The sequence below is a fragment of the Marmota monax genome, unplaced genomic scaffold (genome assembly GCF_021218885.2).
Source record: "Marmota monax isolate L192 unplaced genomic scaffold, Marmota_monax_Labrador192_F-V1.1 WCK01_AAM20220418_F8-fsc01122, whole genome shotgun sequence".
Classification (NCBI taxonomy): Eukaryota; Metazoa; Chordata; class Mammalia; order Rodentia; family Sciuridae; genus Marmota; species Marmota monax.
The window spans coordinates 29,191-54,021 of record NW_026694683.1 but is presented as its reverse complement, the minus strand read 5'-3'; the positions used below and the strand labels follow the sequence as shown (position 1 = coordinate 54,021).

At 44.1% G+C, this 24,831-nt stretch overlaps 1 protein-coding gene across 3 annotated transcripts in view; it reads left to right on the top strand.

Moving 5' to 3' along the window:
• The window catches only part of LOC124078557 (EF-hand calcium-binding domain-containing protein 4B-like), a 73,712-nt gene that overhangs the window by 23,642 nt on the left and 25,239 nt on the right, over nt 1-24,831 (top strand). For all 3 annotated transcript variants that reach the window (XM_058572368.1, XM_046423399.2, XM_058572369.1), the window contains exon 3: nt 7,800-8,048. In XM_058572368.1, coding sequence (XP_058428351.1) covers nt 7,833-8,048 — 216 coding nt within the window. In that variant the 5' untranslated portion in view covers nt 7,800-7,832. The remainder of the gene's footprint in view (nt 1-7,799; nt 8,049-24,831) is intronic.

The window sequence follows — 24,831 nt, the reverse complement described above, 5'->3', positions numbered from 1 at the left end:
CACTCAGTGTCACACTGCTAGGAAGTGGTGGAGCCAGGATTTGGACCTAGGACCATTTGGCTCTTAGCACTTTGCTACATGACCTTTAAACAGCTCAAGCAGGGCGGTATTCCTTTTTCCATGGGGAGAAAGAAGAGAAATGAAGTTCTCTGAGCTTCTTTTGTCTACCTTTCCCTACCTCACCCTCCATATTCTCTCTCCCTAGCAAAAAAAAGTAGGGTTAGGGCCTATTCAATCTGCCATGGAGGTGGCCCAGAGCCTCTCCTTCCTTCATGCCCCTGTAGATGTTGTCAGTGCTCTACTCTTGTCACTGGGGCCTGGCCATGTCAGTGTCCTCTGGCAATTTCCATCTGAAATGTTTGTGACTGCCGGGGAGTTTCTCCAGAGCCATAACATGCAAGAATGCTAGAATGCTGTGGAATTAACCCCACTCAGGAGCAGCCTCACCCAATGGCTGATGGGGGTCAGTGTGTAAATACCGCAGCTCTTTGCCTCTTGGGTTGGATCAGTGATCTGTGTGCTCTGCACCAAATTGCAGAGTTCTCCAGAGGAATGAAGCTCCAATAGCCCAGAGCCAGTTGTCTGGTAGCTGACTGGCTGTGGCACCCTTTCGTGACTGCCTTCTTTCTTCATTTCACTTCCCACTCCCTGAACAGGATTTCCTGTCCCTTCCAACAAACCACTTCCATTCAAATCTTTGTGACAGGGTCATCCATGTGAAATAGGTTGAATTCCATCTCCCAAAAAGATATGTTGAATTCCCAACCTCTGTTTACCTTAGCATACAGCCTTCTTTCAAAATAAAGTCACTGAGGTCAGACACAGTGGTGCATGCCTGTAATCCCAGGCTCAGGAGGCTAAGGCAAGAGGATCACAAGTTCAAAACCAGCCTCAGCAACTTAGCAAGGTCCTAAGCAACTCAGTGAGACCTTGTTTCTAAGTAAAATTAAAAAATGGCTGGGGATGTGGCTCAGTGGTTAAGTGCCCCTGAGTTCAATCCCTGGTACCAAAAAAAAAAAAAAAAAAAATAGGGTCATTGAAATTGTAGTCAGTCAAGTGAAGGTGAGATCATTAGTATGGGCCTTTAATCCAATATGGCAGGAGTCCTTGTAAGGGGGGATGATGATTTGAATAGAGGCTCATATCACCATCGAGATAGAGATTAGAATGATACTGCTGCAAGCCAGGGGAGGCCAAAAATGGATGACCAGCTCCAAAAGCTAGAAGGAGAAAGGATTCTACCCAGAGTCTCAAATGGAGCATCGCCTGGCTAATACCTTGATTTCCACATCTAGTCTCCAGGAAGATGAGAAAATGAGTTTCTGTTGTTGAAAGAAACTGCCTTTATGGCCCTTTATGACAGCAACCCTAGGAAAGGTAAACACCTCTCATTTGAGGCCTTGATTCTTCCTTAACTTTCCTTCCCAGGGAACCTACTACATGCTGAGCATCCTGCTTCCATTTATGTTAGAGCTGTGATGGAAACCCCTTGCTCGGCAACCCTCCACCCCCACCCCCCCCCCCTGGCCCCGTAGTTTGGCAAGACCCCCTGTCTCTGCCTCCCTTCAACATTGCTAGCTCAGAGTCAGTCAATGAGACTGCTGCACATGGAGTGTTTCTCCTACTGAAGCCTGAACAATTAAAGAAATCTGAATAGCTCCTGGGGATATTTTTGGCACTTTTGATTTCCTAACAGTCTGTTGCAGGAGGGATTTAAAGGAAATCAGGGTGACTTAGTGATTGCTTTCAAGTTTGCAACAGGTATGATGGGGAGGGAGGTAGTGCTATTCTCCATCCCACTGAGCCCAGATTAAGGGGGGAATTCACGTAGAACCCCTAGAAAGGATTTAGGTTGGGTCTATGAACTTTCTGATTGAATAGTTCCTAAGCTGCCAGGATTACTCTGGGTATCTGGGAAATCTTCCTAAATGTTTAAGGACTGGATAATTTCCATCTGCATATAAAGCCTTTCATGGAACCATTCTGGAGGGGGAAAGAGAAGTCTGGGAACACTCATGGAGGCTGGCAGGTAAAAAGTGGGGGTGGGTAGCTCTGTGGTAGAGCATGCGCTAGGCGTGTGTGGGGCCCTAGTTTCCATCCCTAGCACCAACACATTTTCTTTTTCCTCTTCCTTTGCGATGGCCTTTTCCCTTTGTCTTTGGAATATGCTCACCCTTCCCTTTTATGTTTGTACTCCCTGCTGGTTTAATGGAAAATCCTTGAGACAAAAACCCCCGTCTAGCCTGAAGATTAAGGCTTCCTTGGGCTTCATCCAAATGTGAGATGGCTGAGTTCATGACAGAGCTTCCACTTTATTTTGAAATGAAAGTAGATGTTCTTCTGTTGTTTTGTCTCTCGTTGCCCTTGAAAAACCCACAGACACTGGGCAAAGATTTGAAGCCAAGCCAGAGCATACGAGGTCAGAGAAAGGAGGCTGAACTTGCCACAGATAAGTGGCCTTCAGGAGGGACTCTGTCCAGCTTCTTTATTTTTAGGGTTCATGTAGGTCCCCTCAACAAGCAGACTGAAAATTTCCACAGAGAAATTGCTACATTTTCAGTCATTTCCTGATTGCCAGAATTGAATGTAAAAGGAAGAATTTGGGGGATAAATACAATAGGCTGGGTTACATTTTTGAGGCCTGCAGAGATAGAGGAAGCTTCTGACCCAGACTCATTTTTCTTCTTTTGAAAATATACATTTATTGAGCTATTGACATACAATAAACTGCACATATTTTAAATCTACGCCTTTTTAAAAAAATGATCATATTATAGAAGGGAACTGAAAATTTGCTTTCCCAGTCACTTTATGTACTCTAAAATAAATAGAAATGCATAATTCAAGAATAACTTAAGTAAAAAAAAAAAAGAATAACCAAAGTATTGGATTTTTTCAAACTCTAAAAAAAAGACAGCAATTTGTTAAGTTTTGATATGTGTATTTATATATACATGTGTATTTATAAAATACATTTAAAAATAAAAATAATAATAAAATACATATCTGATAGAGGATTAAACACGATCAGCTCTTCATGTATGTAGGTTCTGCATTCAGTACACTTGCAGATTGAAAGTATTTGGGGAAAATTGCTTCTACCCCAAACACATCCAAATTTTTTTGCTTGTCATTATTCCTTGGACAAATCAGTTACATAACATCTTACTATACTAGGTATTATAAATAACCTAGAGATGATTTAAAGTATACAAGTTGGGGCATATAGATTATATGCAACTATTTTACCATTTATAAAAAAGAACTTGAACACCCATGGATTTTGGTTCTCCTTGGAAGATCCTGGAACCAATCCCTCGTGGATACAGAGGGACTACTGGACGTAACTGTTTTAGTGAGCTTTTTCACTGCTGTGACTAAAAGACCCATCCAGAATAATGTTAGAGAAGGAAAAGTTTATTTAGGAGTTCATGGTTTCAGAGATTTCATTCCATAGAGAGCAGGCTCCATTCCCTGAGACTCAAGGTGAGGCAGAACATCATGGTGGAGGAATGTGGCAGAGGAAAGCAGCTCACACGATGATCAGAAAGGAGAGAGGGGGAGAGAGAGAGAGAGAGAGAGAGAGAGAGAGAGAGAGAGAGAGAGAGAGAGAGATCTGCACTTGTCAAGTATGAATATACCCCAAAGCCATGCCCCCAATGACCCACCTCCTCCAGACACATCCCACCTGCCTCCAGTTACCACTCAGTTAATACCATCAGGAGATTAATGCACTGATTGTGTTAATCACAACCCAATCATTTCCTCTCTGAACCCTCTTGCATTGTCTCACAGTGAGCTTTTGGGAGGTACCTCACATCCAAACCATAACACTAACCAACTAAATAAATCCATGAAACTCATGGATTCATATATCATACTCGTGAAATTAAGACAGTGAACATATCCACATATATCCCCAAATTTTCTTTTGCCCTGCTTTTTTCTCCTTTTCATCCCCCTCTCCCTCCCCTATTTTCTTTATATCATTATACATCAGTTTCCATTTTTTAGAATTTTAAATATGTATATAGAATCATATAACATGTGCTTGTTTTTCTTTTTTTTTTTCTGGCTTTTTTTACTCTCACGCTTATTTTGAGATTTATCCATTTTGTTGCTGAGCTCATTCCCTGCAATGCAGAGTAGCTTTCCATCATATGGATATTGTTGGGAGTCTCCCTGAGAACTCCCCAGGCCTTTCAGACATGGTGGCAGGCAAGTTGCCAGTGGGCGGATAACAAGTTGTTTTGAAAATTTTCTAATTGGTCCTCCCATCTTCGTGAATAGTTCGTGATCCCCATGAATCTAATGCAAGGCGTATGTGCGTGCACCGTAGGTGATGACCTGACCTTTACTATGATAGGCCCCGGGAGCTTCCTGGTTTAAGATAATTGACTTTCACTTTCTATATAACCTAGCACCAGCTTGCAATAAGGTGCTTCATCTTTGTCACTGCTATCTGTGTGTGTGCATTTTAATCTCCTACCACGAACCTTGGCCTTTCAGATATGCCACACAATCACTTTATCCATTCACCTCTTGGTGAATGTCTGGACTGTTGTTTTGGACTGTTATAAATCAAAGTGCTATGAACATTCATGTACAAGTCTTTGTATGTACACATGCTTTTATTATTTTGGCTACATTTATGAATGGGATGGCTGGATCATATAGTGAGAGCTTGACTTTTTATAAAGCTGCCAAAGATTTTCTAAAGAGGTTGTTCCCTTTAAAATCCCCATCAGCCATGTATTAGAATTCCAATTGCTCCACATCTTTGCCAAGAATTGGTCTGGTCAAGTTCTTTTAATGTTGGCCGTTTTAATAAGTGGTAGTGGTATTTTATTGTGGCTTTCAGTTGCATTTCCCTTGTGACCAATGTCGGTGAACATCTTTTGATGTAGTTAATTGGCATCAATGTATCTTATTTAATAAAGTGCCTGTTCAAAAGTTTTGCCCCTTAAAAAAAAATTTGAGTTTGTTTTCTTAATGAGTTTTTAAGAGTTCTTTATATATTCTGGGTCAAAATTCTCTCTCAGATAAGTGTTTTATAAATACTTTGTGCTTTGCTTTTCATTCTCTTTAACGAATGTCATTCAAAGTGCAGAGATTTTGGATTTTGTTAAAGTTCAATATATCAGGATTTTATGGATTTGCTATTGCTATGGGGCTAAGATATCATTGCCTAAGCTATGGCCACAAAAGTATTTTCTCATTGAAGTTTCCTGTGTTGGTCTTTATATTTAGGTCCATGGTACATTCTGAGTTGATTTTTGTATATAATATAAGGTATAGTTTGAAGTTCTTTTTGAAAATGGGCATCCATTTTTTCTGGTACTATTTGTTGAAAAAAAAAACCCTACCATTTATTCCCTGATTTACTTTTGTGTCTTTGCCTCAAATTATTATAATATATTTATGGATTCTCTGTTTTCTATTCTGTTCTGTATACTTTCTTCCAGTGCTGGGGATTGAACCCAGAGCCTTACACATACTAAACAAGTAGTATACCACTGAGCTACACCTCAGCCTGCACAGAGCTATTTGTGACTCTTAATGCCAATGCTACACTGTCTTTATTACAGTAGCTTTATAATAAACCTTGAAATCAGGTGTGTTCATCTTCCAATTTTGTTCTTTTTCAAAGTGTTTAGCTATTCTCTGCACTTGGCCTTTCTGTGTAAGTCAACTTGTCAATTTCTACAACAACAACAAAAGCCTGTTGGGCTTTTGACTGGGAGTGAGATAAATATATTGAATTTAGGAAGAAATAGCTTCTTAATATTGAGTCTTCCAACCAATATGTATGGCATATCCCCCCCCCCACTTTTTTTTTTTTAGATCTTTAACTTTTCTCATCAATGACTGGCAGCTTTCAGTTTAAAAGTACTATAACATTTCATATTTTAAATGCTACTGTAAGTGGTATTTCTATTTTAACTTTTTATCGTGGGCATAGGAAAAATGCAATTGATTTTTATGATTAGAGCTGGTGTCCTACCACCTTGTCAATTTCACTTACAGTTCTAGTAACTTTGGTGAACTTCATCAATTTTTTTTACATGAATAATCATGCTACTGGGACTAACTATGATTTACCTTTTCCTTTCCAATATGAATTTCTTCTATTTCTTTTTTGTCTCCTTGAACTGGCTAGAATCTTCATCACAATGCTGAATAGAAGTGGTAAGAGCAGACCTTCTTGTCTTTTCATGGATGGTAGGGAAGAACGTTGGTTTTTCACCATTAGGGACAATGTTAGCTGGTGGTGTTTTTGATTTGTTTGGAAGATGCCCTTGTTCAGGTTGGGATAGAAAGGTCCTTCCTATTCCTAGTTATTTGAGAGTTTTTGTCAGGAGTGAATTTTGTTAAATACTTTTCTTGCATCTATAAAGATGATCATAAGGTTTTTCCTTCTAAATTTGTTAGCATGGTGAATTGTATTATTGGTTTTCAAATGTTAAGCCATCCTTGCATTCCTGGGATAAACCCTGCTTGGTCAGGATATACTACCCTGTCTTTATATATGAAGTTGGATTCAATCTGCTAAAATTTTCTACAGATCGTTTGCATTTATGTTCACAAGGGAAGTTGGACTGTATTTTTCTTTCCTTGTACTATCTTTTTACAGCTTTTGGTGTCAGGATAATATTGGCCTTTGTATACTCTTAGAAAGTAGTTCCTACACATCAGTTTTTTGGAAGAGCTTGGGTAGAATTGGTGTAAGTTCTTCTTTAAATATTTGGTAGAATTTTTCAATTTAGCTTTTGGACCTAAAATTTTCTTATAGGAATATTTTTAACTATCAGTTTAATTTCATTAATAGGGTCATTTGTCTCTGTTTCTTCTTGAGAGAACTTTGATCTCTGGTGTGTTTTTCAAGGAGTTTCCCATCTTAGCCAAATTACCAATTTTATTGGCATAAAGTTTTTTTATAATATTCCTTTGTTAGTCTTCGGTTCTATTTTGGATGAACACAGGCTAGGGTATCACCAAGGCCTGGCAAGTGCAGTTCAACATGAAGCTCCTTGAGGATAGGTTGTACTTTCCCCTACTTGAACTGCAGAGCTCATGATCCTGGCAGATGTCTGCAGTACTGGGTAAGAGCTCAGCAAGAACCTGTTGATTGTGAGTGATGTTGGAGAGAATGCATGTGAACGAGGGAAGTTCTGCACCCTTGGTGGTGCTGAGAAGTTAGGACAGTGTGAGATTAAGATGGAATACTGTACAAGTTATATGAGTTTCAATTGAAATCTCAGCTTTTGCATTAACTTGCTGTGTGATGTTGGTCAAGTCACTCAACCTCTCTGATCCTCAATGTTCTCATTGGTAAAATGGATTTATTCTGGATTCTAAAAGGGAGTGAATAATATCCATCTCAAAGGGATGTGAAAATTCCATGAAAAAAAAAAAAAGTATATATTGAGGCTATGACAAAGTGTCTGCCTCTAAGAAAACAATAAAGGGCTGGCTTATCAGGATCTGTTTTAGTTGTTGTGTGGCTGTTTAAATAAGGAGAAATTGCTTTTAGGCTTCCTTACCCGTCTCCTTCCAATATGGAAATTCCTGTTTCTCTACTCTTGCCTCCTCCCCTCCTGCGGACCAGCTGATCTCTTAGCTGTCGATCCTGGCACACTTCTTCTGCGTCCTGAGCTTCTATTAATTAAGAGGCGGTTGCTAAGAGATGTCAGGACACACCGGCGACTGGCTCTGCACCTTCCTCTCATCCCCTCTGGTTCTTTTCCAGCCCCACTCTGTCCTCGTCACACCTGTTTCTCTCCCATCTTCATACTTAGGTTCGGAAAAGACAGAGAAGTTGGCCGATCCGTATGGCTACCCCTGGTGAGAGAGTGGTCCGCAGACCCCAGGGACTTGGTGGGGAGCCGGATGGGAGCGGCGCCTGCCTGAGTCCGCAGCACCACCTGGAGCGCAGGGAGACCCTGGAGCAGGCGCCAGGCCAGCTGGCCATGCTGAGGAAGTCGCAGGAATTTTTCCAGACCTGTGATGCCGAAGGCAAGGGCTTCATCGCCAGAAGGGACTTGCAGGTAAGAAGGGTCCCAGCTGGGCCAGCCCACCTGGAACACCCAGGCACCTGGAAATTCTTGTCCTGAGCTAGAACTGCCCCACAGGAGGTGACATCCTTAACAGAAAAGACCTCAGTTCAGTTCTGGAAGGTCAGCCCAAACTCTACTGGGACCCGGACCTCCTGCATTCATTCTATTTCTGTCCTTTACCTGAGGTCAGACTGGGGGTCGTTTTTCTTCTCTGATTGAGTAACTCCCCAGGATTGTGAGAAATGATGATAGTAACATAAGAGACTTAAGTAAGACACAGAGAAGAACCTTCTGAGAGTAGAGATAGAAAGGCACAGATCTGTTGCTTTCAACGAAGTCATCTCTGCTGCGTGTGCCTTAGGATAGGACAGTGTCCAATGCGGCATGCTGGGAGAGGGCATTTCTGAGCGTCATCTCACCTTTGCTCTCAACCCTCTCAAAGCACATCTGGAGGGAGAGCCTGTGGCAGAGCCTAGGGGCCCACCATTGCTAGGGCGGGCTCAGCAAACTTCTTATAAAGGTCCAGAGAACCAGTGTTTTCTGTTTTGTAGGTGGGTAGTCTCTCTCACCTTCACCAACTTGGTGGTTACAGCCTGAAGTCATCCACAGACAATGTATAAACAGATAGATGAGCATGCCGAGTTCCCAGAAATCTTTATTTATGGAACTGGAATTCAAATTTTATATAATTTCATGATGTCATCAAATGTTAGTCTTCTTTGGGTATTTCTTTTTCAGCCATTTAAAAACTATAAAAACTATTCTCATAGACCATAGAAATAGAGGTTACAGCCAGGTTCAGCTCAGGGGTGTAGTTTCCAAGCCCTGGTTTAGTGAGTTTCCACCTTAATTGTCACAATGTCTTCTCACTGTCTTACTGATGATGTCACCCAGTTGGAAGTAAATAAAACAGGCCCCACTCGAGTACTGTGAAAGGAACTCTTAGCCCCCACCTCATCTTTGTGTGCTCTGTTAAAAGCATTTTTGGAAAAGATGTGTGCCTGTGCTGTCAGGAGGAAAATCTATGATGGTCAGGTTTTGTTTAAGTCTAAATTTTCAGAATATAGTAAAATTGGGCAATGAAATATGAACACTCATCAGTATCATGCCATCTCCACTCGTCCCTGGGAGCTACGCAGCAGGAGCCTGTAACCCGGATGAAATGAAGTGTTGGATTCTTCCTCTGCCTGGCCCCACAGGATGGGGTTTGCATGCATTTCCTAGGGTCATCCCACCATTATGCACATCCAGGGAAGAGACCTGGGCAGCAACACCAGCTCTGCACCCCTTTGTTTTCAGCGACTGGCTCCCTAATAAGTTTCTGTTGCTGAAACAGATTCCCCAAGTCCCACTCCACACGGAAGGCCAGATTTGGGGTATTTCAAGGAGCCCTTTGACTAACCTCTACCTAGGAGCTTCATAATTGTCATTCACAGGTCCACAGTAGAAGTGTTTGCTAGGGTGGTTTTAATAGACATGCTTAACTTTTGGGGGGGGTGGGTGGGGTGCTGGGGATGGAGCCCAGGGCCTTGCTCACGCTAGGCAGTGCTAGGCAAGTGCCACTGGACTGTCCTGCCAGACCCTGCCTGCCTAGCTCAGCTAGAAAAAAAGAAAAGGAATTCACATGCATTGAGCATTGACTCTGGGCCATGTGTGCTGTTAGCTCAGTACTCGCGGTATCCATTCCCCATTGACTCTCATTGAACCCCTCTCTTTAATGAGAATGGAAGAGACTCAGTGAATTTCAACTGCCAAGTGTACATTTATAGATAAATCATTTGTATTAGACTTGGGATGTGATCAGAAACATTAGTCCCAGCTACCTTCCTCTCCACCTCCCTCCTGATCCAGGTGGGAGGAAAAGGAGATGGAGGAGCCAAGGAGCCCAGGCTGCTGCACTCAAGCCATTTATTTCTACTATCTACTTAATTCTCAAAGTTTTCCTCCCTTTGTGGGCAATGGAGCCTTTGAAGCTTTCAGACTGACAAGGTGTGATGGAGAGAGAGCAAAGCAGGTCATGGAACCGCCATCCCTCTGGCCACCCAAGGAGGCAGATAGGATGGGAAGACAGACATGAGGAAGAGCAGCCTTCAGCCTTCTCAGAGTTGACCATGGCTGCCTGTGGGTATCCCCCTGTCCTTGCTTGTCCTGGCAGATTCTAAGGCATCTTGGCTTGTCGCTCTCTGGGTGCGACCACTCCCTGGGATGACTCCCATTCCTTGGGCCCGGCCTCCACTGCCTTTTTGCCTTCAGTCCCCAGTGCAGCCTCATGGGAAGGGAGAGAGCTCACATTTGTCATGGGAGACTGGGCTCAGTGGAGGGGAAAAGTAGTGGTCACAGGAGCTGGTGAAGAAGCACAGTTGGAAGAAGGTTCTGCAGAGCCTGTAATTGTTTTGAGAAAGGAGAAAGTAAGTTAAACTCCTCCCTTGATGTGTTTTACCTTCTTTCTCATTCTTAAAAACAAACAAACAAACAAAAAACACCTTTTTTGCAGACGGCAAGATCAACTTAGCAATTATCCAAAAGGTGGGGAGACTGCCACAGTGGTCCGAGCCCACCAGCAGGTAGCTAGCCCGAAAGGATACTGCATGCACCTAGAACAAAGGAGGAGTCCTGCAGATTTTTCAAATTGAGGCCCCTGAAGGAACTCTGGAGGAAGCGGAGGTGGGTGGCGTGGAGAGTAGGAGCACGAGCTGCCCGATGCTTGAGCTCCACGTGGGGACCTTCTGGTATAGGGCTGCAGGTGATGGACACTGACCTGTGTGAACGGGGGTATGGGAGTTTCCAGTCCTGCGCCTCACCAGTGGGCCCTCGGCGTCACACCATCCTCCTCAAGGAACTCTCGGGTTTCATGGAGACGCCTCCAGGCAGAGATGGGGTTATTGCTGCTTTTCAGGGTTGGTTCTAATGCAGTACCCTAGAGAAACAGAGGGTCCCAAGTACCAGTCCTGCCTCAAGGACACTCATGAGAGGTCTGGGGAGGACCTGAGGAAGATGGGGAAAGAAGGAGCCAAAGGGCTCTCTGAAAAAACCGAGAGCCTCAAAAACCCGACTTCTCTGGCTTTCAGAGGTCTAACAGGATTGTCTACCAACACCAAGTATCCACTTCCCTGTGTTAAGTCAGATTTTTGTCCCTGTGACCAAGATACCTCACAAGAACAGCTCAGAGAAGGGAAAGTTTATTTGGGGCTCCTGGTTTCAGAGATCTCAGTACACAGACAGCTGAGTCCATTGCCCTGGACCCAAGATGAGGCAGAACATGAAAGCCGAATGGCACAGTGGAGGAAATCTTCTCACCTCCTGGGGACCAGGAAGCAGAGAGAGGGAAAGAAGGCCCAGAGGATACACCCTCAGGCATACCCGCAATGACTCCCCTTCCCCAGCCATCCTGCACCTGCCTAGAGCTTCCACCCTGTCACTCCATTCAAACTAGAATGGATTGATTAGGTTACAGCTTTCACAATCCAATCAGCTCACCTCCGAATATTCCTGCATAAACTCAGGAGTTTTGAAGGGACACCTCATGTCCAAACCATAACACTGTCTTAGAATTCAGGCTAAGCCAAATGGCTAAGAATCCTTTAGAGGTTGGCAGGCTAACCAAATCTGACCCAATACCCGTTTCTATAAGTAAAGTTTTGTTGGAACACAGCTGTGCTCATCCATTTACATGTTCCCAAGATAGGGGCCGAGTTGAGTAGTAGTGACAAAGACTGAATGGATGCATATTATCTAGCTTTTTACACAAGAAGTTAGCTGACTTCTGATTTAGGTTAATTACAGAAGAAGTTAGCTGACTTCTGATTTAGTTTAACTTGAAAACTTTAAAAGATTTTTGTGGTTAATTGACTTGGGTTGTGATCTCAGATTGGCAGCTTACTAGTAATGTGAATTTGTATGTCTCTTAACCCCTCAGGCCATGGTTCCTTAGCTGTGAATTATTAATAGCTACCTTCTAGCATTAGAGGAGAATTAAATGAGCTTATGCATGTAGGGCACTTAGCTGCAACACCGGGACCTGGAGATCCCTCCCTAAATGCACAGTGTGGGTACCACATCTCAGCCTGGTCCCTGGTATTCTCCACACTGTGATGTTTTTAAGTTGTGTTAAAATGTGCATTACATGAAATTTGCCACCATAACCATTTTTAACCAGTTTGATGGCATTAAGTACATTCACATTGTTGGGCAACCATTACTACCATCAATCTCCAGAACTCTTTTCATCTTGCAAAGCAGAAACTCTGTACTGACAAAATAGTAAGTCCCCACTATCCCTCCCCCAGCCCCTGCAATCACTATCTATTCTCTGTCTCCAGGAATTTCTCGACAGTAAGTACCTGTTCTTTATGGAATCATCCGACCTGTGTCCTTCTGCATCTGTTTATTTCACTTAGCATCTTCAGAGTTCATCCACATTGTAGCCCGTGTCAGAATTTCCTTCCTTTATAGGGCTGAATGTCCCACTGTTAAGTATGTACCACTTTAAGTTTAAACATCTGTCAGTCGGCTCTCAGGATGCTTACACCCCTTGGCTGTTTGTGAAAAACACTGCTGTTTTAATCAGCTTTTTAGCTTCTGTGACTAAATAACCCAACAAGAACAATTGTAGAGGAAAAGTTTATTTGAGGACTCACAGCCTCAGAAGTCTCACTCTATAGCTAGCTGGCTCCATTCCTTAGGGCTCAAGGTGAGGCAGGAGACTCACTGCGAAAGAGTATAGCAGAGGGAAGTGGCTCACATGATCAGGAAGCAGAGAAAAAAGACTCTACTCACCAGATACAAATATATACCCCAAAGACATACCCCCAATGCCCACCTCCTCCAGCCACACCCTACCAGTCTTCAGTTACCACACAGGATTAATTCACTGATTGTGTTAAGACTTCACAACCCAATAATTTCTCTTCTGAACCTTCTTGCATCATCTCACACCTGAGCTTTTGGGGGATAAATCACATCCATACCATAATAGCTGCTGTGGCTATGGGTGTCCAAATAGCTCTTCAAGTTCTTGCTTTCAATTCTTTGGGGTTAGAATGCTGGATTATTTGCCAATTCTATTTTTAACTTTTTTTTTTAATTTTTTATTGTGGGTTGTTAAAAACATTACAAATTTCTTGACATATCATATTCCACACTTTGATTCAAGTGGGTTATGAACTCCCACCTTCACCCCATACACAGATTGCAGAACCACATCAGTTACACATCCATTGATTTACATATTGCCATACTAGTGTCTGTTGTGCTCCGCTGCCTTTCCCATCCTCCACCCTCCCCCCTCCCCACCTCTCCCCTCCCCTCCCCTCCTCTCTCTCTACCCCCTCCACTGTATAACCCTGAGGGTCTCCTTCCATTACCATGCAATTTCCCTTCTATCTCCCTTTCCCTCCCACCTCTCATCCCTGTTAAATGTTAATCTTCTTCTCCTGCTCTTCGTCCCTATTCTGTTCTTAGTTACTCTCCTTATATCAAAGAAGACATTTGGCATTTGTTTTTTAGGGATTGGCTAGCTTCACTTAGCATAATCTGCTCTAATGCCATCCATTTCCCTGTAAATTCTATGATTTTGTCATTTTTTAATGCAGAGTAATACTCCATTGTGTATAAATGCCACATTTTTTTTTATCCATTCGTCTATTGAAGGGCATCTAGGTTGGTTCCACAGTCTTGCTATTGTGAACTGTGCTGCTATGAACATCGATGTAGCAGTGTCCCTGTAGCATGCTCTTTTTAGGTCTTTAGGGAATAGACCAAGAAGGGGAATAGCTGGGTCAAATGGTGGCTCCATTCCCAGCTTTCCAAGAAATCTCCATACTGCTTTCCAAATTGGCTGCACCAATCTACAGTCCCACCAGCAATGTACAAGTGTACCCTTTTCCCCACATCCTCTCCAGCACTTGTTGTTGTTTGACTTCATAATGGCTGCCAATCTTACTGGAGTGAGATGGTATCTTAGGGTGGTTTTGATTTGCATTTCTCTGACAGCTAGAGATGTTGAGCATTTTTTCATGTACTTGTTGATTGACTGTATGTCCTCCTCTGAGAAGTGTCTGTTCAGGTCCTTGGCCCATTTGTTGATTGGGTTGTTTGTTCTCTTATTGTCTAATTTTTGGAGTTCTTTGTATACTCTGGATATTAGGGCTCTATCTGAAGTGTGAGGAGTAAAGATTTGTTCCCAGGGTGTAGGCTCCCTATTTACCTCTCTTATTGTTTCTTTTGCTGAGAAAAAACTTTTTAGTTTGAGTAAGTCCCATTTGTTGATTCTAGTTATTAACTTTTGTGCTATGGGTGTCCTATTGAGGAATTTGGAGCCCGACCCCACCGACTGTAGATTGTAGCCAACTTTTTCTTCTATCAGACGGCGTGCCTCTGATTTGATATCAAGCTCCTTGATCCATTTTGAATTCACTTTTGTGCATGGCGACAGAAAGGGATTCAGTTTCATTTTGTTGCATATGGATTTCCAGTTTTCCCAGCACCATTTGTTGAAGATGCTATCCTTCCTCCATTGCATGCTTTTAGCCCCTTTATCAAATATAAGGTAGTTGTAGTTTTGTGGATTGGTTTCTGTGTCCTCTATTCTGTACCATTGGTCCACCCGCCTGTTTTGGTACCAGTACCATGCTGTTTTTGTTACTATTGCTCTGTAGTATAGTTTGAAGTCTGGTATCGCTATACCGCCTGATTCACACTTCCTGCTTAGCATTGTTTTTGCTATTCTGGGTCTTTTATTTTTCCATATGAATTTCATAATTGCTTTCTCTATTTCTACAAGAAATGCCGTTGGGATTTTGATTGGCATTGCATTAAACCTATAGAGAACTTTTGGTAATATCGCCATTTTGATGATGTTAGTTCTGCCTATCCATGAACAGGGTATATTTTTCCATCTTCTAAGATCTTCTTCTATTTCTCTCTTTAGGGTTCTGTAGTTTTCATTGTATAAGTCTTTCACCTCTTTTGTTAGGTTGATTCCCAAGTATTTTATTTTTTTTGAGGATATTTTGAATGGAGTGGTTGTCCTCATTTACATTTCAGAGGATTTGTTGCTGATATACAGGAATGCCTTTGATTTATGCGTGTTGATTTTATATCCTGCCACTTTGCTGAATTCATTTATTAGCTCTAATAGTTTCTTTGTAGAGCCTTTTGGGTCTGCTAGGTATAGAATCATATCATCTGCAAATAGTGATAATTTAAGTTCTTCTTTTCCTATTTTTATGCCTTTAATTTCTTTCGTCTAATTGCTTTGGCCAGTGTTTCGAGAACTATGTTGAACAGAAGTGGAGAGAGAGGGCATCCCTGTCTTGTTCCAGATTTTAGAGGGAATGCCTTCAGTTTTTCTCCATTCAGAATGATGCTAGCCTGAGGCTTAGCATAGATTGCTTTTACAATATTGAGGTATGTTCCTGTTATCCCTAGTTTTTCTAGAGTTTTGAACATAAAGGGATGCTGTACTTTGTCGAATGCTTTTTCCGCATCTATCGAGATGATCATATGGTTCTTATTTTTAAGTCTATTGATGTGGTGAATAACATTTATTGATTTCCGTATATTGAACCAGCCTTGCATCCCAGGGATGAATCCTACTTGATCATGGTGTACAATTTTTTTGATATGTTTTTGTATCCGATTCGCCAGAATTTTATTGAGGATTTTTGCATCTAGGTTCATTAGAGATATTGGTCTGTAGTTTTCTTTCTTTGAAGTGTCTTTGTCTGGTTTAGGTATCAGGGTGATGTTGGCCTCATAGAATGAATTTGGAAGTTCTCCCTCCTTTTCTATTTCCTGAAGTAGCTTGAAAAGTATTGGTATTAGTTCTTCTTTAAAGGTTTTGTAAAATTCTGCTGTATACCCATCCGGACCTGGGCTTTTCTTAGTTGGTAGTCTTTTTATGGTTTCTTCTATTTCCTCAATTGATATTGGTCTGTTTCGGTTTTCTATATCCTCCTGACTCAATCTGGGCAGATCATATGACTTAAGAAATTTATCTATGCCTTCACTATCTTCTAATTTATTGGAGTATAAGGATTCAAAATAGTTTTTGATTATCTTCTGTATTTCTGAAGTGTCTGTTGTGATATTTCCTTTTTCATCCCGTATGCTAGTAACTTGAGTTCTCTCTCTTCTTCTCTTCGCTAGCATCGCTAAGGGTCTGTCGATTTTGTTTATTTTTTCAAAGAACCAACTTTTAGTTTTGTCAATTTTTTCAATTGTTTCTTTTGTTTCGATTTCATTAATTTCAGCTCTGATTTTAATTATTTCTTGCCTTCTACTTCTTTTGCTGTTGTTTTGCTCTTCTTTTTCAAGGATTTTGAGATGAAGTATGAGATCATTTATTTGTTGGTTTTTTCTTTTTTTAAGGAATGAACTCCAAGCAATGAATTTTCCTCTTAGAACTGCTTTCAATGTGTCCCATAGATTCCGATATGTTGTGTCTGTGTTTTCATTTATCTCTAAGAATTTTTTCATTTCCTCCTTGATGTCTTCTATAACCCATTGATCATTCAGTAACCTATTGTTCATTCTCCAAGTGATGTATGCTTTTTCCTTCCTTCTTTTATCGTTGATTTTCAGTTTCATTCCATTATGATCAGATAAGATGCATGGTATTATCTCTACTCCTTTATATTGTCTAAGAGTTGCCCTGTGACATAATATATGATCTATTTTTGAGAAGGATCCATGTGCTGCTGAGAAAAAAAGTGTAACTGCTTGATGTTGGGTGGTATACTCTATATATGTCAATTAGGTCTAGGTTATTAATAGTGTTATTGAGTTCTATAGTTTCCTTATTCAACTTTTGTTTGGAAGATCTGTCCAGTGGCGAGAGAGGTGTGTTGAAGTCTCCCATGATTATGGTATGGTGGTCTATTAGACTCTTGAACTTGAGAAGAGTTTGTTTGACAAACATAGCTGCACCATTGTTTGGGGCATAAATATTTATGATTGTTATGTCTTGTTGGTGTATGGTTCCCTTAAGCAGTATGTAGTGTCCCTCTTTATCCCTTTTGATTAACTTTGGCTTGAAATCTATTTTATTTGATATGAGTATGGACACTCCTGCTTTTTTCCGAAGTCCATATGAGTGATATGATTTTTCCCAACCTTTCACCTTCAGCCTATGTATGTCTTTTCCTATCAAATGCGTCTCCTGTAGGCAGCATATTGTTGGGTCTTGTTTTGTGATCCATTCTACTAGCCTGTGTCTCTTAATTGGTGAGTTTAAGCCATTAACATTTAGGGTTATTATTGAGATATGGGTTGTTCTTCCAGCCATATTTGTTTATTTCTGTTACTAAACATGGTTTGTTTTCCTCTTTGATTATTTCCCCCCCCCCCGCCTTTACTGTCCTACCTCCCACTGTTGGTTTTCATTGTTATTTTCCATTTCCTCTTCCTGTAATGCTTTGGCGAGGATGTTTTGAAGAGATGGTTTTATAGCTGCAAATTCTTTAAACTTTTGTTTATCGTGGAAGGTTTTAATTTCATCTTCCATCCTGAAGCTTAATTTTGCTGGATACACAATTCTTGGTTGGAACCCATTTTCTTTCAGTGTTTGAAATATGTTATTCCAGGATCTTCTAGCTTTCAGAGTCTGTGTTGAAAGATCAGCTGTTATCCTGATTGGCTTACCCCTAAATGTAATCTGCTTCCTTTCTCTTGTAGCTTTTAAAATTCTCTCCTTATTCTGTATGTTGGGCATCTTCATTATAATGTGTCTAGGTGTGGATCTCTTATGATTTTGCACATTCGGCGTCCTGTAGGCTTCTAGAATTTGGGATTCTGTCTCATTCTTCAAGTCTGGGAAGTTTTCTCATATTATTTCATTGAATAGACTGCTCATTCCTTTGGTTTGGAGCTCTGTACCTTCCTGTATCCCAATGACTCTTAAGTTTGGTCTCTTAATGTTATCCCATATTTCTTGGATGTTCTGCTCATGGTTTCCTAACAGTCTTGCTGAGCTGTCTATGTTCTTTTCCAGCTGAAATACTTTGTCTTCATTGTCTGATGTTCTATCTTCTAAGTGTTCTACTCTGCTGGTAGTATTCTCCATTGAGTTTTTAAGTTGGTTTATTGCTTCCTGCATTTCTAGGATTTCTGTTTGTTTGTTTTTTATAACCTCTATCTCCCTGTATAGTTGATCCTTTGCTTCCTGGATTTGTTTGCGTAATTCATTGTCGAAGTGATCTTTCATTGTCTGATTTTGCTGTTTAATGTCTTCCTTGATACTCCAGATCATCTGAAGCATGTATATCCTGAATTCTTTATCTGACATTCCATCTGCTGCAGCTGTTACCTCTTCTAAAGTTGCGTTGACCTGCATTGCTTGTGGTCCTTTCTTTCCTTGTCTTTTCATACTGCTTGCGTATCTTTCCTGCAGGCGCGGGCGGCGGCTCTGCTCTCTCCTTATTCCAATTGGGGTGTCGTGGCTACTGCGCCGGCAGGTCACTGGGCCTGTTCTGGGCGCTGGCGGCGGCTCTGTTCTGCCCCTACTCCAATTGGGGTGACGAGTGTACCACGCCGGCAGGCCACCGGGCCTGATCCGCCGGTCGGTTGCAGGTTTGCCTACCCTGCAGGCGCGGGCGGCGGCTCTACTCTGCCCCTACTCCAAATGGGGTGACGTGTCTGTCGTATCGGCAGGCCACTGGGCCTGTCCCGCTGGTCGGTCGCAGATCTGCCCACCTTTCGGGCACGGGTGGAGGCTCTGCTCTGCCCCTACTCCAATTGGGGTGTCGTGACTACCCCGCCTGCAGGACGCTGGGCCTGTTCCTGGCACGGGCGGCGACTCTGCTCTGCCCCTACTCCAATTAGGGTGGTGTGTGTACCACGCCGGCAGGCTCCTGGGCCTGATCCGCCGGTCTGTTGCAGGTCTGCCTACCTTGGAGGCGCGGGCGGCGGATCTGCCCTGCCCCTCCTACCACGCCTGCGGACCCCTGGGCCTGATCTGCAGGTTTGTCACAGGTCTGCTCACCCTGCGGGCATGGGTGGCGGTTCCGCTCTGCCCCCACTCCAATTGGGGTCACGTGACCACCACACCGGCAGGGCCTGATCCGGGCGTGGGAGAAGGATCTGTTCTGCCCCTACTCCAGTTGGGGTGACGTGTGTACCACACTGGCAGGCCACTGGGCCTGACCCGCCAGGCTGTCACAGGTCTGTTTACCTTGCAAGCGTGAACGGCGGCTCTGCCCTGCCCCTCCTACCACACCCATGTACCACTGGGTCGCGGGTCTGCCCACCTTGCGGGTGCGGGTGGCGGCTCCGCTCCGCCCCCTCTCCAATTGGGGTCACGCGGTCACCACGCTGGCGAGCCGCTGGGCCTACTCCGGGCGCTGGCGGTGGCCCGGCTCCTTCCCTCTGGCTCGAGGACAAATTGAGGAGACTCGGGTGTCTGTGCCTCACCCCCCCTACCAGGAGACCAACTGTTTATGTCGCCGCTGGTATTGATGAAGTTCTCTCCTCCGCCGCTTTCTGATGACATCAGATCTCTGCCATGTTGGTATCCTATGCAAATGGCAGCCTTTCGTTCCCCTTGCCGGGCAACCAAAGCAACGGGTGAGTCCTGACCGGCCCTCAGCAGGACCCGGACCGAGAAGCAGTTTCCGCGGGCTCCTAGCCCCGGGCCAGGGAAGTTCCGGGAGCCGGAACTCGGCCGCGCCGTGCTCAGTGTAAGCTCCTATAAGTGTAGGCTCCAAGAAGCAGTCCCTGCGGGCTCAGTTCCGGGAGCCGGAATTCGGCCGCTTAGTGCTTGGTGTATGCTCTGATAGGAGCAGGGTCCAAGAAGCAGCCTCCGCAGGCTCCGCAGCCCTGGGCCAGGGCGGTTCCGGGATGGTTCCGGGAGCCGGAACTCGGCCGCCCCGCGCTCGGTGTTCGCTCCGATAAAGTCAGGTTCTAAGAAGCACCCAGGCACTGAACCCTAGCAATCTGTCTGCAAGCCGCAGGTGAATTGCAGCCTGAAATTACCTGTTCTATGGCTGAATGAGCTGCGGTCAGTCGAAAACAGGGATGGTGACGTCAGCTTTCCAACATGGTGGCTGCTGGCCTCCTCTGTGGTCTGACCGGTGTGGAGAACCGAGATGGACCGCTTCCTTCCCCCGTCTCGAACCCAGAATTCAGCCCTGAGTACGGTGCTTGCACGGCTGGCAGAAACTGCAGCGCTGTATCCCTGCATCACTATCTCCTCATTTCCCAGCGCGCGCTGCAGACTCTAGCCGCGGGGCGGTTTGCTGAATAAGCAGTGTTACCCTCCGTGCGACAAACCTCTCGCGTTTGAGTCTCCGTAGCCGATCCTCGTGTGATGGAAATCCTTCCTCCAGGTTCCGGAGCACCCCACTATTGCTGGAAATTCCTAACAAGATATCCTTTAGCCGTCCTGACTTGTCATACTCCCACACAGTGAAGCAGCACACGGGGGCAATGCACTCCCCTCGCCGCCATCTTCCTTCCCCCCTATTTTTAACTTTTTGAGGAAACATCATCCCATTTTCCACAATGGCTACACCATCCAGTGTGACTTTAGGTGTGAGTCATCTGTCCTGCCTCAGAGATTAAAAAAAAAGGGCATTTCTTTAGGGCACTTTCCAGTCCTGCCCAGTGGCTGCTACTCTTGTTTGTGTCCAGTCTACATGAGTGGCAATGATTTTGCCTCCCCAGAGGACCTCGGGCAATGCCTGGAAATTTGTTTTTGATTGAAATGACTGGAGAAGGAGCTGCTACTGGCATCTAGTAGGTAAAGGCTAGGGACACTGCTGAATAACCTAGAATGCACAGGACACTCCCCCACCTCCTTCCCTTCCACTGGCCCCCACAACAAAGGATTTTCTATTCCCAGATGTCAGGAATGCAGATGTTGGGAGACCTGGGTCTATACCAAGAGGAAGTTTATTTGAGGACTCACAGCCTCAGAAGTCTCACTCTATAGCTAGCTGGCTCCATTCCTTAGGGCTCAAGGTGAGGCAGCCCAAGCCAAGCACACCAAGGTACAGAGCAGGGTAGAGGTTGATGCTGCCTCCTCCAACCTCCCATCCCCCCTAGGGTGAAAGGGAGCTGGGCTATATACCCCAGCAAAGGCAGAACAGAATGCTGTGGATGCCCCCAAAGGCAGAAGAGTTCAATTCTCATCATAAACGTGGACCTCCTCTGGCTTTCTCTCTAATGGAAGTTTTGCTTGAGCATGTTTGAAGCTGTGCAACCTCGTGCTTTAAGCCACATGAGGCATGTTCCTGGGCCGGTGACCAGGAAGGTCCAGGGATCTGGCTGGAGTACGAGGAAAGCCATCATTTTGCCATGGCTTGGGAGTCAGAGCCCTCAGTACTGCTGCTGCAGGCTCACTTCCCGTGCCAGGTCCTGGAAAGTCTCACTTTGTAAGCCCTTGCTGAGAATCAGCAGCATGGCTAGTCAGGATCTGGAGCACATTCAGGTCTAGACCAACGCCCTGAAGATACGAAGATACCAGGATCTCCTGCCATCACTCTTAGTCATGCAGTTATTTACTCATTTGTTCAACATATACCCAAATACTTCACATTTGTCAGCATTGGACTAGACCCTGTGGACACAACAGTGAGTAAAAATGAACAAGATCCCTGTTCTCCACATACCACAGGAGAGGACATTTAGCTAATTGTATCTGTGGGTATACAAAATGCAAACTGAGATAAGACTGTAAACAAGGGAAATGCAGCTCAGGGAGTCTGTATGTCTGCAAAGGTCTTACTGAGGAAATGACACAGGAGCTGAGAATGAAAAAGGAGTTTCAAGGAGTTTGGGGTTTCAAGGAGTCAGGGAGGCCTCAAGAGCCCCTGGGGCTGTGGGCAGTGCGACCAGGGAAAATAGACCTTCTTCCCATTGCTATGTGCAAAATGTGATAAGTGAAACAGAAGACTAGTTCCTGGTAGGACTGGCAAGAGAGACCTCGAACTTGATGGTGGTGGTGGTGGTGGGTTGGTAGGTGGAAAGGTGTAGAGCAGACACAGAGGTAAGAATTTAGACATTAGAAAACCATTAGACTTTTCCTTAGGCCCTGAATGAGAAATCGGTTCTTTATCCCAGCTCTGGTCTCCACTGCCACTTTCGGAGGATCTCAGAACCTCCAGGGCCTATTGCGCAGTGGAATAAATAATCTTGTTCCCCTCCACCCTACTTATCTCCGTTAAAAATAGAGACAGCACCAAGTGCCCAGGGGACCATACCAGAATAAATTGATTTTACATGGCTCTGCGGGCCCTGAGAAGAAAGATAAATAAGAGATAATTATGGTTATTAAGACTAAAAGACTTTTCAAGTAAAGCCAACAAAAAAAGGTTAAAGAAACTGCTGTAGTACATCTTGCAAAAAAGGCTAAAGAAGCAGTCAGCATTAATTGCCAGGCCAAGAGAAGGAATTACTTGGAAGACAGAGCATAGCTCTCCCCATCTTCACCTACAGTAGAGAGAGGAAGTTGGCCAGGTGTGATATGGCCAGGTGGCGCATGCCTCATATTCCAACAACTTGGAATCTGAGGCAAGAGCGTTGCAAGTTCAAGGCCAGTTTTGGTAGTTGAGCAAGATCCTGTCTCTAAACAATTTTTTAAAAGCTGGGGATGTGACTCAATGGTAAATTGCCCCTGGGTTTAATCCCCAATACCAAAAAAAAAAAAAAAAAAATAGCCATGTTACAGGCTTTCACACCTGCAGCTCTGTTTTATTGTTCAGATTTGCAATGTAGAGAAGAGGGATTAGGATTAGATAATCTGGGGCATTTGTGGTCCAAGTATTGTTAGATTGAGGAATGTGCCCAAATAAGGTATGGAAGATCTTCCCTGGTTCATGCTAGCAGGAGACAGGGTGTGGGGGGAAGGCATTTGAAGGTCCCACAGACCTCTGGGCTTTCTTTCCAGCATATTTCAAGGTCCAGCACAACATGAGATCCCCTATTTTCCATCAGATCCAGCAATCCCAGGCTGAGAAGGAGAGGGAGGAAGGCTTATCCCAAGGAAAGGACTGGAATCTGGCTTTGCCAGGAGCTCCAGTGATACCTTTTGTTTCAAGTAGAGCTCATAAACTTCCTGCTTGCAAAATTGACTCCATCTTCACCCCATGTTCCCTTGCTGAGGTTTTTGAGACAGCTGGTTTATAGATTGTGCTAAGCCAGAGATGCTGCTGTATGCTGAGCAGATGTGTTTCTAGTATCTTTGCACATCCTCTCATTCTCTTTTCTTTTTTGAAAAACCCATACATATTTAATTCAGTTTTTCAAAATGGGTTTCACATCATTCTCTCTCCCCACTTTGTAATGCATCTTAGTCTCCCGTAATGGGTGCACCTGTCAAATTAAACTTCATGGCTTATCAGCTAGGAGATTGCTGTAGTATCTCGCCAAGTGTTCTTGCAAGCCATGTTACAGGCTTTCACACCTGCAGCTCTGTTTTATTGTTCAGGTGAGTATATACCTTCCTTTCCATAAAGCTCTGTATTCATTGTCTTCAGCTGTCACTTTCAAGGGAGCAGTTTTGTGCAATTGCCCCTTGGGTGACTGGGAGGAAGAGGGGTGGTTGATCAGCTGAGGGGTAGTTGATCAGCTGAGACGTTATGAACTTCCTTGGGGAGTCCTCATTTGGACACAGATTATTAGGGCATGAGAGGACACTGGCTTCAATAAAGCACATTAACCTTGACCTGGAGCCATTGCCCATCAGGCAGAAGGCCAGAAGGAAACATCAACAGCTCAGACACTTGTTCCTCATGCCATCAAGGGCTACTCAGCCCAGGGGTCATGTCCAGTGTTTTTTTTTTTTATGACCCCTCACACCATCTTGTTCTGTCCCCCTTTAAAGTATAAATACTCTTGGGGGTTGATACCTTAAGCCATTGGTAGTTACTACCTTATCAGGAATTAGGGGTCAGCCATGGGGAGCAGAGTGGAACACACACTAGGGGTAATGAGCATGGGCCACTCAAAGGGAAGAGGAGCTATGCATCCCCTCAGAGCTGAGAACCAAAGTGTGCATCCAGAAACTTACAAAAGTGGTACTGGGGCATGAGGGGCCTCCAACATAGAAGGCCTCTGAGAGTGAGTGACCTGCACCTGCTCCCTGGGGAGGCAGCATGGCAAAGAGGTTTGTGTAGAGGGAAAGACCAGGATGGAGAACCTAACTCTGCCATTCACTTACCAGGTGCCTCCAGGCCATGGAGGGTCACTCTCTGTGTCGTTGGTCTCCCTCCCTCCCTTCCTCCCTCCTTTGCTCCTTTTTCCCCCCTCCCTCTCCACTTTAATTGAGTGCCTTCTCTCACAGACCATGTGCTGTGTCCTGTACTTTACTTTCCTTATTTCATTTAGCTTTATATCACCATGTCATGGAAGTGTCTTCCTACAGATATTTGGTCCTGTACAGATATTAAGAGTTTGGAGCCAGGCACAGTGAGGCACGCCTGTAATCCCAGTGGTTCAGGAGGCTGAGGCAGTAAGATTGCAAGTTCAAAGCCAGCCTCAGCAACAGTGAGACACTAAGCAACTCAGTGAGATCCTATCTCTAAATAAAACACAAATACAAAATAGGGCTGGGGATGTGGCTCAGTGGTCAAGTGCCCCTGCGTTCAATCCCTGGTAGCCCCCCTCTACCACCAAAAATTTGGTAGCTTTATATCACCAAAAATTTGGTAGCTTTATACCTGTGGCAGCTGTTCTCCCTGGCATGGGAGGAGGAAGACTGGAAAGCAGTCTGGACACAGCAGCTGTCTCCTGGCTCTTGTAGGACAGTCAAACTCTAGACACTTTAGGCAGAAGGCCC